Genomic DNA, 18,448 nt, shown 5'->3' on the forward strand with positions numbered 1-18,448 from the left:
TCCATTCATTTCTTTTTAAAATAGCATTGCTTCTTTGTCTTAGGTAAACAACCATTTCCTTGCCCTCTGTGGTCCCAGCACCACATTAACAGTTGAGTAGGGTAGGGTGTAGAGCAGAGGAAGAGATCAAAAGTAAGGGCATGTTTTACCTCTTGAATAAAGTACAGTATAATTGTGAAGAAAACCTGTTCTTGAGTTTTTCTTAGATAGAAGATAATTTGCTTATACAAAAGCAGCTTGTTTGGTAAAAAACTTTAGAAAGAAAATACTTAAAGGAGTCAAGGAGCTATGTGGGCTGATAGAGAATAGTTGAGCTTTGAAATTAAGTAGGATTTGAATTAGTGGTTGGAATGGTGGGAACAGCAAAATAAAAAAGTTTTGACACCTATTGAGGGTACCCAAGGGGGTGGTCAAACTGGAACATAGAATAAAACACTCCTAGATGATACGGAACATTTTGTTAATGATACTGTAGGAAATACTTAGAAAGCCCTTGTGGGAATATAGATTCAGATACAGTAGTCATTGAGAACCTCAGTTTTTCAAATAGCCTCTTCCTTTTTATAGAAGGATAATTAAAATCAGGGATCAGCAAATCAGCAAATTTTTTTATGTGAAGAGTTAAATAGTGAATATTTTAGACTTTGCAGACCATTCAGTCTGTCACAGCTACTCAATTCTACTGTTGTAACTTGTAGGTAACCAAAGCCAAGATGTAAGTGATATGTAAATATGCCTTGAATCATCTTAGTTTGTAGGTGTGGCTGTGTTCCAATAAAACTTTATTTGAATTTCATACCATTTTTACATGTCATAGATTATTACTCTTCCTTTAATTTTTTTTCAATCATTTAAAAATGTAAAAATCACTCTTAGCTCACAGGTCAGGAAGAGGGCTGGATTTGGGAGGACCATAATTTGCCAATCTCTGCTTTAAATAATGCATACTCTGCATTGCCTCTCCATAACCCTGTGATTCTGAAGGTCTATGTGTTGCTACCTGTGAAATAAATTATCCATAATTAGTTTGACATCTTAGACCCTCTTCTTTCAGCTCCCACTGAACTGCATACTCTTATTTTGAAACCAGTGACATCACCAAGCCTAGAAATAACACAAAGTCAACCTGGTAAATAGATTATTTAATCTATCTGGTACACCATGAGCTTCAGGGGGCATTCCCCAAATGTTGTATTTCCAAATATTAAAAAATACAAAAGAATACACATTTAACAACTCTGTATATTGTACATGCTCCTCCCATGATTGCATACTGGTGTAAATTAGTAATACATTATTTCATGTTAATTATGTTATTCAACTGTATAGAAATACTTATCTTCATTTGGGTTTGCTCTGTATAATATTAGAGAATAATCACATATCTGATTAAGTAGTCAACAGAACCACTTAGAAGAACTGATTTTATTCTTTACCTTTATTTTTCACTAAGTTACAGACTTGTGGTTCTCTTTAGTAATAAGCTAAACTTCTGCTCTGCTATGTGAAAAGAATGCTCATTCAATTGTGACCATTAATGAAGGAGAAAGTTCTCACTTCAGTAAAGATAACAAAATTTCACCTTACACAATATGAGCCTAAACATTATTGCCTTTCAAAATTCAAAACAAATTTTAAAGATCATGCTTTTCAATGCTATTGCAACTCTCTGACATTTTGAAACACCAGATCTTATTTTTAACATAGGATTGTAATTTCTTTTCATTCCTTTTGTGTATCTCTTAATTAGCTAAATGGTGTTTTGATGCTTATGTTGATGGAACAAGGTTCTATGGTTGTTAATGATAACTTAAAATACTTATAAAATTCTGAATTCAGTTATTAGAGTTTCCTTTAGGGTTAACAGTACTATTGTTATTATGGTAATGGCTGACATTGAGCACTTACAGGTACAAGGCACTTGTCTAAATACTTAGTTTGTATGAATTCATTCAATGCTCACAACAACCCATCCTTGATCAATTTTACCATTTTGTGTTTTTTGCTAGTTTCTGAAGTCCTGGAATCGGTTACATTTAGCACTGAGTCATCAAAGGAAGCTATAGGTAATAATGTTCCCCAATGAGAAGTCAGGTATATGTGCTTTTCCATCTCATTGTGGAAGTCATTTTGGGATGTCCTCATGCTTTGTGACATTTCATGGCTCCTCACGTATTGCCTGTGCTCATCCAGTGAAACTTGACAGTCAAATGTTATATACAGCCCATTTTGCTAGTATCTGCTGTGTTGCTATGCAAGTTTCACAATTTCCTTGCTTAGTTTCCTCTCATTGTGAATGCACAATTTCATTTTTTAATATTCTGATCACTTTTAATACAAATATGCACATCCTATTTTTCATTTTCATATTGTTTTTAGGATTCATCCCCATGCTTTCAAAGGACTCACTCTATGTCTTTTTCTCACTAGAATCCTTAAACAAAAATAAGGAAGTGAAATTATCTGCTTTGCTCCAGGTAGAAATCGCTGTAGACCCTGCCAGTTATCGTGTGTGTGTGTATGTGTTCCACACTGCACACTGCCTTCATTGTAGTCATCTTTATAATCTACCTAAATGTTATTTATTCTCACAAATCTATCTACTTAATTAACCTCTGTTTTAAAATTAAACAGTGTTCCATTAAAGTGGGTGCTATGGGCTGTCCACCACTAACCCGCCATTCCCTGTTTCTTCCCTAGCACCAACTGAAATAGATTATGTATATTCCACTGCCAAAGCACCACTCAGGCCAGAGGAGTCAAAGACTGAAGGTGGTAAAGGTTTTCATGCTTCTATTCTTTTATTCAAAAAATTTTTAATTAGTATCACATTTCATGGAATTTGAAAGTTCAAGCTGGGGTACTTAATCTACAGTGGAATAGCTTTGAAGAGCTATAGCTTCTAAAATTCTTGAATTCTTAAAATTAAAATGATAAGTGACTCTCTGAATACAGAAATTTCGGTTTCTCTGTGGTATCTAAATATTGAGGCATAATAAATTTGACAGTTAATGACAGTTAAAACATAAATATTAGTTGGAGGATTAGGATTATAGAATAGGATTTCCCTCTTGATTCTTTTTTCTTATCCTAATCCATTGTCCTATCTGTAAAAATGTGATGCAGATTCTCAAGAGAATGAGGTGTGTTGATATTCAAGAAAGAGATACTTGACTGTGGCCTAACATCTTAAGCTTTTTAAAATTGTTCTCCTTTGTTTTGATACAGTTGTGGAATCTATTACAAATGTGTCTGAACCACCTGAGATCACGCTAGGTAATGACACACCCTGGCAGTTTTTGCCCTCATTGTCGCCATCACCTGAGAACCCAGGTTCTCCCTCATTGTGAATTCATGTTGCAACATCATTCTTTGTCATGGCAGTTAATTTTCTTTCTAGGTGCTTCTATTCATAACCATTGTCCAAAAAGTGTCTTCTCCCATTCAGCTTTGTATCTAGACCTTGATCTCTCTCTACTTCAGTCACTGAAACTGTCAAATCTAAAGTGTCTTTTTTCCTAATGTTAAACATTCTGCCAGCTTGGTATTACGTTGAATACTTCAGATAATATTTTTGGTATGATGATCCATTTATACCTTCTGCCCTAGCAACATACTTTCCATTAACACTCATTTCATCACATTCATTTACATGTTTGATTTTTTTCTTCATTAGTTAAACAAAATTCAATGCTGCTGAATGGCTTATGCCTTAACATTTAAAATTTTTCTCCTTATGGTTCCTCCTGAACCTATCTTTCTAGCACTGTTGGGGATGTACTAGTGTGGAGTGAGGATTTAAAAAGTAAGGCTATTGCTTACCTTGAAAGTATTTTGTAACCTGGCATCTCTAAGCAGCTTTTAAACTAAATGCATTATGAAGAAGTAGGAGTGCTATTTTGCTGTAGACTTGCAATTTGCTTTCTTTTTTTCTTTAAAATCCACTTGTTACCATCTGTTCTGTCATCTGTACTCAAGGTGTGTGAAGTGCTATAGTAACCCTGGGTACTTTCCTTCAATTACCGTAGAAACATCACCTCTGCCTTCCCAAACTGTAATCCTACCCAGCCCAGATGAACCTCAGACCGAACCGGGTAAATACGTTATTTTGTGTTTCATGTAGAAGGTGAGTGTTTGCAGAACTTACAAGAATGGAAAGACAATATATATGGGCACTATTACTAGTTATCAAAAGCCCTAACTTAATCACTGCTCGCAGTATTTGACCCTACCTTTCTGATGCCCCACTCCTCCTTCTATCCATAATCTGTAGCCAGTCATATGGCAGTGTTGTGAACATTATTTAGGATATAACTGAAAAACACCTCTCAGCTACTCTGCAAGTCTTTCATATAGAAAATAGTAATGTTTCTGGTGAAGAACATTTGTATTCTTTTTAAAATATAAATATCCCAATTTTAAATACTTTATCATCTTGACTAGTTTTACAAGGTCTGTGGTCATATAAAAACTATTTTAAGATAGTTAATTTGTTTAAGATTAACCAAAACCTCCAGAAATACTGGAGCATTCCACAAAAAGGGGTACAATTGGTCGGTCATCTTGTCATTATTCAGGTCCCTTACTACTTTCTACTGCTCCTTCCTGTGGCAGTTTGGCCATTTCACTGCATACAAATAAGAGAAACTGAAGTCAAACTGGTTACTTGGCAAGTCATAAGGGTTTACTTGATGGTGGAATTTGAAATATGGGAAAACAAATCATTGATGCAGATAACTAAATATTCTTCTTACAAGGGAAAATTTTCTCAATATCTGCAGGCTCTCTTGGAATGTCAGTTTATCATAAATAAGCCCAAACTTGTATTTTGATGGCCATTAAACTATTTTATATGGCTCTATTTCCAAAGGAGATATGGATATTAATTTTATTCATTGTCCTCTAAAATGTCCTGTTAAATCCTGTTAATATCCTTTGCCTCTTAAACTCTACAGTTTAATTTTTACCAAAATTCCACACTGACTGCCTTAACTGGATCTGTGTCAATTATCTCTAACTTTTCTAAAGTTTTGTTAAATAGCTTTAATCATTAATATGATTGAAATATTTAATCGTAGATACTATCAGTGATACTAATCTCATTCTGAATCATTTTTTATAGAATTGCCTCATGACATGCCTTTACCTGCAAGATGGTCTCTTATACCCTGGGGAAGCAAATAGCCTATCAGTACGAACTTCGGCAAGCAAAGCAGTTCAGAGTCAGAATATCACAAGACTAAGGACACCATAGAAATATAGAATTTTAGGGTTGGAAGGGCTCTTAAAAATCCTGTTACTGTTGATGAAGAACCCAATGTCTCCCAGCTCTAGGCTCCTAAACCAGTGTAATCTCCAACATATCTTGTTCATCTCTCCACAGGCAAGAAGATTCCACTGAAACGATTGCATGCCTTGTATATTTTGACTATCAGGAAGAAGTCCCTACAGACTCAGCTTCTTCTTTTATCTAATAACTCTTATTTTCAGCAAGCTTTTCTTAAGGTGCCTGAAACTCTGTGACCTTGAAAACCATTTTGTTTCTTCTTATCTCTCTTTATCCCAAACACACTGAACCCAACCAAACAAGGTATTTCCACAAGCTGCGATCTTTCATTTGATAATTCTTTTCCTCCAGCAGGATAAACTTTTAATTTTCTTGGTGAAGAAATAATTGATTTTTTACACTGAATGTCCTAGAACTTCTTTGGGAATTGCTCAGCAGAAGAATAACTTTCTTCAATAATGTATCCTTTCAATTTCTGTTCAATTTTTCTTCTCCGATATTACCAATAAAAATTGTGTTTTGTTTAACAAGATTAATTTTTTTCCATTAGCACTTACTATTAAGATACATTCATTTTCTAGGTATATTTGGAATGTAATGTGCTTTTTATTTAGAAGAAATTGTATCTCTTTGCACTTAAAATATTATACTGGGTTATTCTGATAAAATGATGTGAACTTATAATGATGAATTATTTTATTATGAAATTTATTTTTAACCTGTTTAATAGGTATTTGAAGTGGATATTTCTAAAATTCCAACAGTTTCATTTGCCAGCTGAATATCTTGGATATCTTTAATGTGCTGCCTTGTTTTTTTTTTCCCATTATGATAAGAAAATTACCTTCTTATACTTTGTGGCTCTTTGGGAACTTTAATTGCTGTGTATCTAGGTCTTCAATTACTCAACAAACATCTCTGAGATCCTAGAGGTTTAGGTACTGTGACTCTTGAAGACCTCAAGAGCTCCGAACCTATATCCTTTCTTTTAGTGCCCAAGCAGACACCGCGAGCTCCTCCCAAACCAAAAATATCTCCACGTCTAAGAATCCCACCGACACAGCCAGGTAAATACTTATTTTATATTCTGGCCTGAGAAGTTTGATGTTAGTGGAGTTACTCTGTTGAATTATAGCAAGTTAGGTTTTTAACCCTTATAAAATAAGACTTCCTTTGAAACCTAATAAATATTTACATTTATTTTTAGACTTTATCAAAAAGTATATTATTGGAGTAGCTTATTCCAGAAGCTTCCCTTTTGTTATATTATTTGAGAGGGGGATGGAGGAGAATGGAATTTCTTAAAAGAGTAGCCTGCCTACTCCTTTCACTTCTCGCAGCTTGAGAAAACCTTCCATGGTCCTTGAATGTCCTCCCCCTGCCAATCACCTAATGTTTTTTTTTTTTCAGTCAATTTTATTTAACATTAGGTCATGAAGATTTTTAATATATATCCTCTCCTGTAAAATAATAACATAATATTGCTTTGGTTGTTTTGCTAGGAATTTTGGGAAGGACCTAAACAAGAGTCATTATAAACTATTTTTTATTCTGTTCAAGAAGCTCTTACTTGAATGATTGAATGATTAACTCTAACCCTAACTTCTCAAACAAGATCTTGTCCAGTTCCTCTGACTGTTTTGGCAGATCTCAATTTCAGGCTACCATAAAATTGACATGCCTCAAAGAAAGCTCATCTTTCCCTCCTTTCAGTTTCTCATTTATATCTGTTGCAGATCCTGAGCATTTTACATCGATTTTTATCCTCTTCTTCATCTGGCCTCTGCAGTCCATCAGTTTTTCCAGACATCTCTAACATTGGTCCCTACTCCAAGCATATACCCAGTCATGCCTAGTCTACTGTCATGAGTCAACTGATCTCCTGTCTCTCTTCTCTCCTAATTTAAAATTGTACCACCCTTGGTGCTTAAGTGGCTGATTAATTCATTTCATCAGTTAGTCACTTAACAACTACTTATTGCATGCTGACCTCACACCAGACAATGTGCTAGACACTGGGAATGTGAAACAAAATTTCATCCTTCTGTAGTCAAGGAAGTTATAGTCTAGGCCAGTCCCCTAAATCTAAATTTATTTTTTATACATGGCCCACTTCCAAAAAGCATATGAAGTGCACCTACCCAATTTACTAGAAAAGGAACCCTAACTATGACCAGTGGTCTGGGGAAAGGAAAATGTTAGCAGCATCAAAATTATGCTTGATCTAGGTAGTAGCTCTGAATTACCAACACAAATTCTTTAATCATATCTCAGTATCCCTACTGAAAGAAAGAAACTGTAGATGTGGGGATGGTCTTTAATATCTGAGAGGTATTAACACTTTCTTTAATATTTCTGAGAGAAATTTTATCTATTACTTTTTCTTTGAAGGAAAACTCCTTAAAAAACAGTTCCATTTACTACATCTAGCTAATGATTTTAAATCTGCTTTAATGTATTTTAAAATGTGTTTTTATTTAATTACTAAAACTTTGCTAAAAAATAATATGGGTGTGATATGTAAGTAGATGAAGGTGCCAAAGCAACAATCATCTGAAAGAATAAGAAATTTAAAATAATAACAAAAAATAAATTTGAACTATTAATATATAAGAAATACTGGGAAAAATAATTGATGATTAGTGAATAAGTAATGAATAATAGAATAAGAATAAAAAACAAAGCAAGTATATTAAATTTGTGGATAGGAAACTAAAATCTAACTTTAAGAAATCAGCAGATAAAATCACGAGAAGAAGCTCTCAACCTTTTATGTGAATATAAAGCATAGAACAAATGAGGCAGAAAAGGAGAAATGGAAAGAAATAAGAAAGCATAAAACAATGAATGATGGAAAAGAAAAGATGAGAAACAAGAAGTGCTGGAAGTTAAGACATTGAGGATATAAAGTCCTCATTAGTAACATTTTAAAAAGTAAAGGAGATATGAACTAAGAAGGAAGACTTATTCATAATTTTATCTTTTTGAGCCATACTCTGCACTTATAAAAATACAATATAGTAAATCAGGAGCTTACTCTAATTTCCCATTATGACACTGTATTCTAAGTTTCAACTTTGTTTGATTTTGATTTAGACCTTTAGCTAACCTTCCTCGACAAGGTAAGCAACTTCAGAATGGATAGATGCATATGCTCAGTGGTTCCACTCTCACTCTGAAACCCTGGAGTGACTGCAGACTATAACAAGAGAGCATCCTGATTCTGTCCCAACTGAGCAAACTCCCAGCCCATCAGCATCTCCCCTGGAAAGTAGCTACAATCCAAACACTTCCAGCTTTGTCAGGGCAACCTAGTGTAAGGGGACTATTTGGAAAATTGATCATGAAAAAAATGCACTCTACTTATTCCTCTTAAAAGTGGGTGAAATTAGGATCTCTCTTACCCAGGAAACTATGAGCTTTACTTAATAGATCCCAGCAATACCCTAGGTTTTTATAGTCTTTCAAGGATATTTGTGTATGTATACATATGTATCACGCAGTAGTTCAAAAACAAATATTTAAATCCTAGTAGTACTCCCTCCTTACCCCTGGCTAGCTGTTGTGAATTTCAAAAGGCCATTTGAATGGGAGAATGTTCTGTTCGTACGTGCAATATCAATATCAAACGCAAACTATTATTGTTGGGCTATAAGGGCATCATCTAACAATAGTGTATACAACTTAAAGAGCAATGCAATGTATTCACCTACCACTGTTTTCAGAATGAAATTCTGTAATTGGGCATGCCACCTCATTTATACTTAAACTATGTTGATAAATTAGATAGCAAAAGTTAAATTTACTATATTTGGCATTTGAGGGGATAGTGGGATCAAAAATTTGGAAGAAACCATCAAGAATATTTCATCATTAAAATACAGGTTTGATTTTTAGATTCCTATGTTCATAAGTGATAATGAACAGTCCTGTTAATGATTTTATATCTAGAAATCTTATAACCATCAAAATTGCTCCTAATTCTTGAGGGGGCAAACAATGTGAAAAGCAAAATATACTCAGATCCTTCAATGTCAAATTTGTAAAGATTCTCCAGAAGTAGAAACAGATATTTATAGGGGTATAGCTTTCACATCATTTTGACATTTCACACTTAATTCTCACAATCACCCTTTCAGTTAGGACCGGTTTATTAATTCCACCTAGAAAAATGAGGAACAAGTTAAAATGTAACCTGCAGAGCTGGGATATAGCGAGCCCAAGTGTTGGGACCTAGCAGTCATGTCTGGACCTCAGTGTTCAGGTCTTGTCTCTGGTGCTTAATGATCACGTGACCCCAGGCAAATAGCTTTAAAGTGAAGCTGATAATTCCTTCCTCTCAGCAGTACGGTGAGAATCAAAGGGCATAATCTTAGGAAAGTACTTTTGAAATTGTAAAATGAGCTATAAATAAAGTAGACCTTTTTTTTTTTTCCTGGTGTCTATTACATTTGCACCTTGTTACTCCAAAGGAACAGCTGTGGAAAGACAATTTTGGTTTGTGAACATGTCATTTAAAGGTTTATTTAGAGCCTAACAATTGCCGGGGATGTAGAATGCGAGCCCACCCATTCCATTCCGTCGCCCACTTCTCTTTCTGCTGTTGCTGAGCTGACTTTAAGCTGCTCTTTTCCATACTTCATGGGATCCCATTCTGACTTCACTGAATTCATCTTCACAGAAAGACATAGGGATGGGTTTAAGAAGTCAAGGAAACATCCACAAAAGAAGAACACTCTTGCATTAATTAAATTGCTATCTCTTCTGAAATGATGTTTTAAAAAAATTATTCATCCTGTTCTTATGCTTAGTCAAATTTTGCTGTTTCTCAGATTTCATTTTTCTTAACGTATCTGGAATTCTAACTGATCTATTTTTAGAGCTTAAGGTTTATTTTTCCATCTAAATCCCATTTCAATACTTTTTTAAAATCAGTAATCAGTCTTATACTTTGTCATATCTTATGTGTTAAGCAAGACTGGGAGATGCTAAAACCAAATGACTCATGATCCGAGCTCTCTCTTTCAGCTCCTAAGGTGTTCCAGCATGTTACTCTGAAGCCAAAGACATCACCAAGTCCAGAAGCGTCCTATACTCAGCATGGTAAATGCTTTATTTCATGTTTAAACCAAATGCATTCTACAGTCACACTCTGCTGCAATGAAACATGAGGACTGATGGATGTGAGGTCCATGTTTCACTTCTGTTCAGGTACCACGTTGTATCATGCATGATATAATCATTTCAAAGTGTTCGTAAGAGTTATCTAAGTGCTCATATGGTAAGCCATTGATATAATCCAAAGGCAGAGAATTATGCCAAGGGTAGAATGCTTCTTCTAGAATTAAAATTCTCTTATCTTTTGACTTCCAAAAAATAACCTACCAATGTTAACTATGCTGTGCTCATGTTTCACCAAGATAAAATAAAGAATTGGGGATTTTCCTGCAAAAATGATAAAATGATGTTTTACAAATGGAGGAAATGATGTTTAACCATTTTCTTGGGTTCAAACATTTTGCACTATCCAGTATTGAGGGTCTTTTTTTTTTTTTCCTTTTAAATTCTATTTTACCCATTCATGGGGCAGTTGCTTGAGTCAAGAAATTTGTTTCACACGGGAAAAAATGATTTCTTTAGTTACAGATCAATTTCTTGCCTATCATTTGAGAAGGCTTTTTGTCCGTTTATGGGGGGAATAATCTCATGTTTGTGGGAGTAGTCAAGGTAGGGACTGCAAGGACCCAGACATTTCTCTAGATCCTCAAGTGACCATACAAAGCTGCTGTTAGCTTCACTAATTAGTTCACTGTTGGTTCACTAATAAGCCAAACCAAGTTTTTAACTAGAGTATCTGAGAAATACAATAAGTTCCCCCCCGCTTTTTTTTAAGGTGCAATTATTATAAATTCTTAGATGGTCCTGGAAGCATATAGAACATTCCTAGAACCAAAGGATTTCTGGGCTGTAGCTTGAAATGATGGCATTTTGGAGGCAAGTGAATTCACTTGCTATCATGTTTTCCAGGTTGTATAAGCGCAGGGTGTTACTGTCGCTGTGGGATGGCTAGGTTGTTGCAGGTGGTGATAGGCTGCAAAGAGCCTCTTTTGCCCTGAAGTCTAGACTTTAAATTAGTACTGCTAAGTGCAACAGTCAATATTATAAATGCCAATAAGGAAAAAGCTGATCTTCCCACTTGCAAAAGGTCAGCTTCTTGTTTTCAACTGAGGAAAAAATATGTAACGGAAACGAAGTCATTACAGATAACAACAGTAGATATGAGTGATTATATTCACTTTTCGTTAGAGAAAGCAATACTATTGGTCCTGATATGACATAATCTCATTAAACCAATATATCTAATAGTTCAACTTTTTCTTCCTTTTTAAATGTCTACTATTTGCCTTAATTCCATCAACACCTTCTTTTTCACAGATACTCTGATCTGTACGTTTGAGCCCTGGAACAACAGCACAAACGCTCTCTCTGGAGCCTTCATTGAGCTTATTCTATTGACTCTCCAGTTCCAAATGTTCAGATTGAATTTTGTCTCTAAACCTAGTGTTGGTCCTGCCATTGTGTCCATCAGGGGTTCCCCTATTGCTCCAGGGGTGTGATGCTACGGGAAGAATCACAGGCAGTCTTTACTACTATTTAATGTTCTCCCAAGTGTTTTAACAGACTGGATTCAAACAGTCTTGGGGTTGTATCTAGGCTCAGGTTTGCATCCTAATGAGCCCACAACCTTGTTTACTGGCTCCTCAGAAAACAGGGTAAATTACATGTAAACTTAATGTGTACTTGTATCTCTATCCTTTTTATAGAGATAGATGCTCTATAAAAATGTTAAAAGTAGTACTGAAATCAGGACATAGTTATGTTTTAACACAATGTTTATTTCAAAATTTATACTGAGAGATATTAGAAGTGACAAAACTGAATTTTTAGACCGGTACCAAATAAGTCAGTCTCGGATTATCTGTACAGCTCTTTCATTCTATAGATTCCTAGGTATAACACAGGTTTCATCCAGTTAGGCCTTTAGAAAATATCTTTCAGTCACTCAGTTGAATTATCTACAACACTTAATGAGGAATCTAGACAAACTGAGCCCACACATCATGTCCAGAACCAAAACAGAACTGGCTTTTCTTTTGATCTGCCTTGGAGGAATGCTTTTGAATTCAGAGAAAAGGACCTGCCCTGATGCCTGGCTCAACAGAGCTGTGCCTTCTTTGTAGATTTGTTTCTGTACCAAGGGCTGTCTTGGCTTTGTTGGAACTTCTGTCACCACAGAAGTATTTGGATAGACTTCAGTCATCGGGAGCAAACCAGGGGCAAAAAAGTTTAGATTTCAGCAGGCTATCCAATCCTACAAATGTTCTGTAACTGCTCTCTTGGGCAAATTCTAATTTGCAGTCACACATCAGCATTTTTGCAGTTAGGAAAGAAGAGACTAATGCTAAAATGTCTTTTGGAGATGGAATTGCTAGGATGTAGACAATGACTGAATGGTGTTATGGAGAGAAGGATGACACTGTGATTTCTAGCTTGGGCAGGTGGTAGATGATAATACCATTAACTAAGGCAGGGAACACAGAGGGAGGAATGAAGGCTTGTGTTTGTACGTGCTAGGTTTGGAGGGCCAGCAGGACTGGTGGTTGAAATGTATTTTTGGATATCTAAACAGAGGTCGATATTTAGGATGTAGATTTGGGAGTCATGTGTCTACATATAGAAGGTTCTTAAATCTTGTGAGTGAATGACATCATCCAGGAGAAAGTACAGACAGAAAATAAGAGATCAGAGATCAAAGTCGTAGGGGACACAGTTATATTTCAAGAGTGGACAGAGGAAGAGGAGCCATCAGAATTTGCTGTCAAAAGATCCAAGTAGCAGGAAAGAGGGGCTCGGGAGGCAAGACAGGGAAGGGCAGCCGTCAATGACAGTGAGGTGGACAGGTGTCAGAAGAGCTGTTGGACTTGACAGTGTGGGTCCAAAAGCCTGCATCTGAAACCTGTGGGCCAATGCTTCAGAATTCAGCAATTTTCAGACTTTGGAAAGGTAAAACAGCACATATACCGTCGATTACAAGCATATTCATAAGTCTGCAGTGGGAGGTATGAACAGTCACACTACTCAGGGTGAATAAAAACTGCAAATAGCCTCAGGTCAGTTCTAGTCAGGTTTTACTGTCAAATAAGTTAAGAAAAAAAAAAACACTTTCTGTCTTCAGAGCATTTTGAACTTCAGAACTATGGATGAGGCCTCATGGATCCGTGGGTGTGGGAGTGGGTGCAGGAGATCGGAAAGCCAGTCCACGGTGAATGGAGAAGATGCAGTTAAGAGACCAGGAAGCAGAGGCAGATAGAGTTTTTAGATGAAGGGAATAAGAGCAAGAAAGGGATGGTTTGAAGGGGAAGCCATGTCAAGGAAATGGTTATTAATGTTAGGATGTTGGAGCATTTGAGCTGTTTTATAGGTGGAGAGGGAGGAACTCATGGATAAATGGAAATATGGACTAACGGAGAAAAATAGAAGATAATAGAAATAATGGAAAGTAAAAGGCCCCAGAGGAGACAGGAGGGAAGGTGATCCAAGAGCACAGGTAAAACTCTGAAAGTGGTCTCTGAAAGGGCAGGAAACCTGCTTCCTCTCAGACTGGACCTTAGGGTACAAGGTTAGAATAAAGGAAGAGGGACTCTGGAGGTGAAAAGGGTGTGTGGTCTATGTGTGTTACTTTTCTAAGAGAATCTCTTTGTAGCCTATTGCAGGGGTAAACCTTACTGAAGATTCCTTATTCCACCATCTCTATCAGAGAGCGACACCTTCATTCTCTCATCTGCTCTGGCAAAACATTCATGCGTATTCATTTACATTTGTCCATATTGGACATCTCCACTCACAGTTGTCTCATGTTAGTTGAATTGTTCTTTGGAAACGTGCCCTTTATTCAAAAAGACAGTTAATATAACTGGTAAGTGAATTGGTTATTTAATATAAATGGTAAATTGGCTTATACAAATGGGTCTAAAATATAATAATGGTAAGTAATCTTATAAAGAAATCAAAACTGCCTTCTTAATAAATTGTCATGATTTACACTGATAAGTTTCCTCCAGCATGGAAGATTTTGGTTTTAAGAGTCATGCTCTTATTCAATTAAATATACGGAGGAATGCCACATTGGGAAAAAGAAAAAAACAACTTTGCATTTGTTGGAGCTGCCAGTGACCAAGAGAGAGAATGATTCATATCCCTTTCCTGTGAATATTTCTAGTTCTTTCCTTTCCACTGATTTCACCTGCTTTAGAACGTCTGGCATGGCAGTTATTAAATCATCCCTTCATGGCTAGAAAGTGCCAATTGCAGCAGCAGGGATCCACATTAGTCTAAATTCCTCAGGAAACTAAGGCAGGCAGGCAGTGAATCATGTATTTACAGTATGTGGTGGATTTATTGGTAGCACATTTCTTTTTAGCTTCTCCTTTCCTTAATCCGGCTCCTCTCTGTATAGTCTAGCACTGCAACCAGTTAGGATGTTTATAAACTCAGACTGCTCTGTATGGCCGTGACCTTCTCAGACGCACACCAAAGTGCCTTCTCCCTCACCCTCCAGATAACAGTTAGTTTGATTTACAACTGGAAATTCCTCGTATTTTACCCCTTCAGTCCTTAAAAATACTACATAGCAAAGGTGAAGTGTTCACTATGGTGATGGGTTTTCTTTAACTTTGTGCACCACTAATCTTTTTGAAGTTACCTTTTTAAAAAAAAAGTCCAGATATCAAGTTCCCCTGGTGGTTACCCTTTAACTCATAGAAGTTCTAATGGAGTCACATTTCTAATGGGACCAAATTCCACGACTGTGATTTCACTCGCACTTGCTTAGTGGCCTAGACTAAGAACAGATGTGATGTGCACGTTAAATGTGATCCCAAAAGCCATAAAAGAGAATGAATGTCCATCTTATATAATCTGTTTCTACACTAATGATAAAGTGCTGCTTGTCCACCTCATGGTACAAAAGTTTTCATCTTTCTCGGAGGCAGAGTTGTAGCCTGAATCCTAATTTTTTTCCTCCAGCACCATATAAGATGCAAGAAAGTTACACTGCATACCTAAGGGTATTTATGAATTCGGTGTGGTAGGAAAGCTTTTCAGTGAGTGAGTAGGGTTGACAAGGACCTCCTTTTAGGGAAACTAAGTTAAAGAAATACGTCATCTTGCTCCTGAAAGGAGATTTGCCATAGAAATCTGGTACTAACAACAGGCAAATCACCCTGGTATTTTCCCCAATGAGAGATAAGGTATCAAGTTCCCAGCCTACCATTTTATTTTGCCGAAGTAGAACTGGACACAGGCATTAAAAATATCCTGGATATCAGGACTGAATATGATTATTGTTTAGTGTATATTTTTCTCCTTTGTTTTCATGTTCTCATATGTCAGGAGGCCCTAATACCTATACTTAATACCTATTATACTAGAAGCCATATCACTAAGAATGACAAAAATGGCAACATTTATCTAACATTTACTACGTAACAAGCACTGTCATAAACTTTACATTCGGTATCTTCTAATGAGTGAGTGATCCTTCCTGCTTTATTTTCTCCCCATAATAACTGTTAGTGCCTTTTAGAATAAAACTTTGTTCTTCCCTTAGATATTCAAGAGTTTTGCCTTTCTTCCTGTTTTCCTCAATTTGCAGGCCATTTCTTTTTTTTTTTTTGGTACACAGGCCTGTCACTGTTGTGGCCTCTCCCGTTGCAGAGCACAGGCTCAGCGGCCATGGCTCACAGACCCAGCCGCTCCGCGGCATGTGGTATCTTCCCGGACCAGGGCACGAACCCGTGTCCCCTGCATCGGCAGGCGGACTCTCTACCACTGCACCACCAGGGAGGCCCAGGCCATTTCTTTAAGATAATGTATTTTCTATTGCTGTCAGTGGAATTTTAGCAGGAATATCAAATGGCAGCTATAACCTCTTCAGACAAAAACTGACCTATTACTTTGAAGACAACTTGAGGGAGACCTACCTCCTTGTGTTTAATTACATTAGTTTTTTCTTCCTTTTTTTTCCCCCTCAACAGAATCTTCGACATGACCTGTGACCAACTTTGTTTTACTGCCATTAGAACCTTTCCTACACAGTGACATTTTTCCATCTCAGAAAGATGGTCCTCTTCTTGGCTTAGCCCTTTAGCCATTGTAAAAACATCTTGGCTTCATTCATGCTTCCCAGGGTTTTAGGTCTATGGGTTAAGTTTCACTCCAAGTATGACATTTAGAGTGCACAGTGTTTTATAATCTTTTTCTTTCAGTTCCAAGAGATGTGCTCCTTCCCCATAAACCAGACCCTGAAGTCTCTCAGAGCGAACCTGGTAAATGAATTGTTTTATTTTCCCAGTTAGGAAGTGTATTTTTCGAAAGATATTCTTGAGGTAAATATATTTTTGGAATGATTGTGATGTGGAAGAAGTTCAGAGAAAATTATGGGTAGAAAATGTGTATTTCTTTTGGGGAGGTTTAATCATACAATCTGCTTGACAAATTTTTCCCCATGAGAGAATAGTGTAGAATTAGTTTATTTTCCCTGAAAGTATTTTTGTTGAATAGAAAATCATGCTAAAGTTATGAGATATAATTATTACCTGAGCCAACCATTTTCACCTTCTTTCAGAATGTAAATATAGCTACATTCCAAATGTGGGTATACTTTTAAGTTAAAAATATGGGTGCCTAATCAAATTTTCCTCATAGTGACAGTGAACGAAAACTTTAAAGTTTTAGTTGAACTAAGTTCCCTGGGTGTCACCTAAGGTATAGAATTTTCTCGTATTTATTATGATTCTAAGAGAATGTTTAAATGTTCAAACGGGTACATTGTAGAGACACAGAAACTGGGTTTACTTCACCAGGTAGTAATTCTCATAAATATATTTCTTTGGTTTGCTTTTGGCCTAGTTCTGCAACCTGTTACCTTTAGAATTGATCTGCCAGAGACAACACTAGGTAATGGTTTTCCCATTTGACCCACTCTAATTATTTTCCTGGCTGCCATCAAGATTGCAGGTCTTTCTCAAATGATCACATTGAAACATCATCTGTCCTCAGTCCTCTTCGTTGTTTCATTCTCATTATTTTTACTCTTTCCAAAATAGAAAGGCAGTGGTTTCAAAATAGAAGGGCAATGTTCTAAAGGTTTGCTCTGAAGACCAACTTAAGACAGCTCACTACCGAGCCCATTCTCACCTACCTCATTTGTCTCTGTGTTCAGAATGATTCCACCTTACTCACGCCCACCTAGTTAACTTTTTCTGCTGGTTTAGTGGTTCTCAGCTGTGGTGTTATAACCCACTAACATGCTGTGGAAGATGCTGGCAAGTAATTATTATTAATATTGGTCAAAATACTAAAGTTTGCCACCCGTTTATTTTTTAAAATAAACTTGAACGGACGCCAGGTGCTTGCCACAGTGATGATATTCTCTCTCCTGTTGTAATCCTATGTGCTCTCTTGGATGGGAGAGCTGCAGCTGACAGACCAAGGACCATGTCTTACCCACACCCGTCTTAACCAGCTATGGTCATAGAGTGTGTCAAGCACTGAATGTCATTTATTATCTATCCTGGTGGAAAAAACAGTTGAGAACCATTATTCTATGTTCCACAGTCATCTTCCTGAAGGTTCTATGCACACTTAACTTTCTTCTTCCTGACTCACTTAATGTTTTCTGTTTTTCTATTTCAAATAAAGGAATCTCATGTAATATCATTCTGGCCGGGTGCTGGCTTTTGAATCTAAAGATTGACAACCTTGGTACTTGTCTTTTCAGCTCCTTTAGAGACACGAGGCAGCCCTTTCATTCCTATGATTTCAGCAAGTTCTAGTCAAGAGGAACTACAAACCACTCTGGGTAAATTTTGTTTTACTATTTCAGTCCATTGAGGACTTAACATTTTAGGAATTGCCCTTAAAGTAGCCATATGTACTTTTGTGTTCATAGATTTCCAAACCACAGAGGGTCTCTTTTTATCATTATAAAAAAATACCCATTTCACTTGATTCTTTTACATTAACTGTATATTTGTCCTTCTAATATTTATGCTGATTTCTAATATAAAATATTTTGAAACATCTTGAAAAAATTCCAAT

The 18,448-nt window shown here is 36.4% G+C and overlaps 1 protein-coding gene across 31 annotated transcripts in view; it reads left to right on the forward strand.

The window, feature by feature from the left end:
• ABI3BP (ABI family member 3 binding protein) overlaps positions 1-18,448 on the forward strand; it is a 262,429-nt gene that overhangs the window by 184,792 nt on the left and 59,189 nt on the right. For 23 of the 31 annotated variants that reach the window (XM_082654463.1, XM_082654466.1, XM_082654489.1 and 20 more), the window contains 10 exons: positions 1,055-1,129; positions 2,010-2,066; positions 2,701-2,772; positions 3,229-3,276; positions 4,029-4,094; positions 6,280-6,354; positions 10,316-10,390; positions 16,615-16,674; positions 17,258-17,305; positions 18,129-18,209. In XM_082654463.1, the coding sequence (XP_082510589.1) occupies positions 1,055-1,129; positions 2,010-2,066; positions 2,701-2,772; positions 3,229-3,276; positions 4,029-4,094; positions 6,280-6,354; positions 10,316-10,390; positions 16,615-16,674; positions 17,258-17,305; positions 18,129-18,209 (657 nt within the window). Of the gene's footprint in view, positions 1-1,054; positions 1,130-2,009; positions 2,067-2,700; positions 2,773-3,228; positions 3,277-4,028; positions 4,095-5,638; positions 5,711-6,279; positions 6,355-10,315; positions 10,391-16,614; positions 16,675-17,257; positions 17,306-18,128; positions 18,210-18,448 lie in introns of those variants that run through there. The other 8 variants (XM_082654464.1, XM_082654471.1, XM_082654479.1 and 5 more) reach the window with 5 other exon arrangements.

The sequence above is a fragment of the Grampus griseus genome (assembly GCF_964374135.1).
Source record: "Grampus griseus genome assembly, chromosome: 5".
In the NCBI taxonomy this organism is placed as follows: Eukaryota; Metazoa; Chordata; class Mammalia; order Artiodactyla; family Delphinidae; genus Grampus; species Grampus griseus.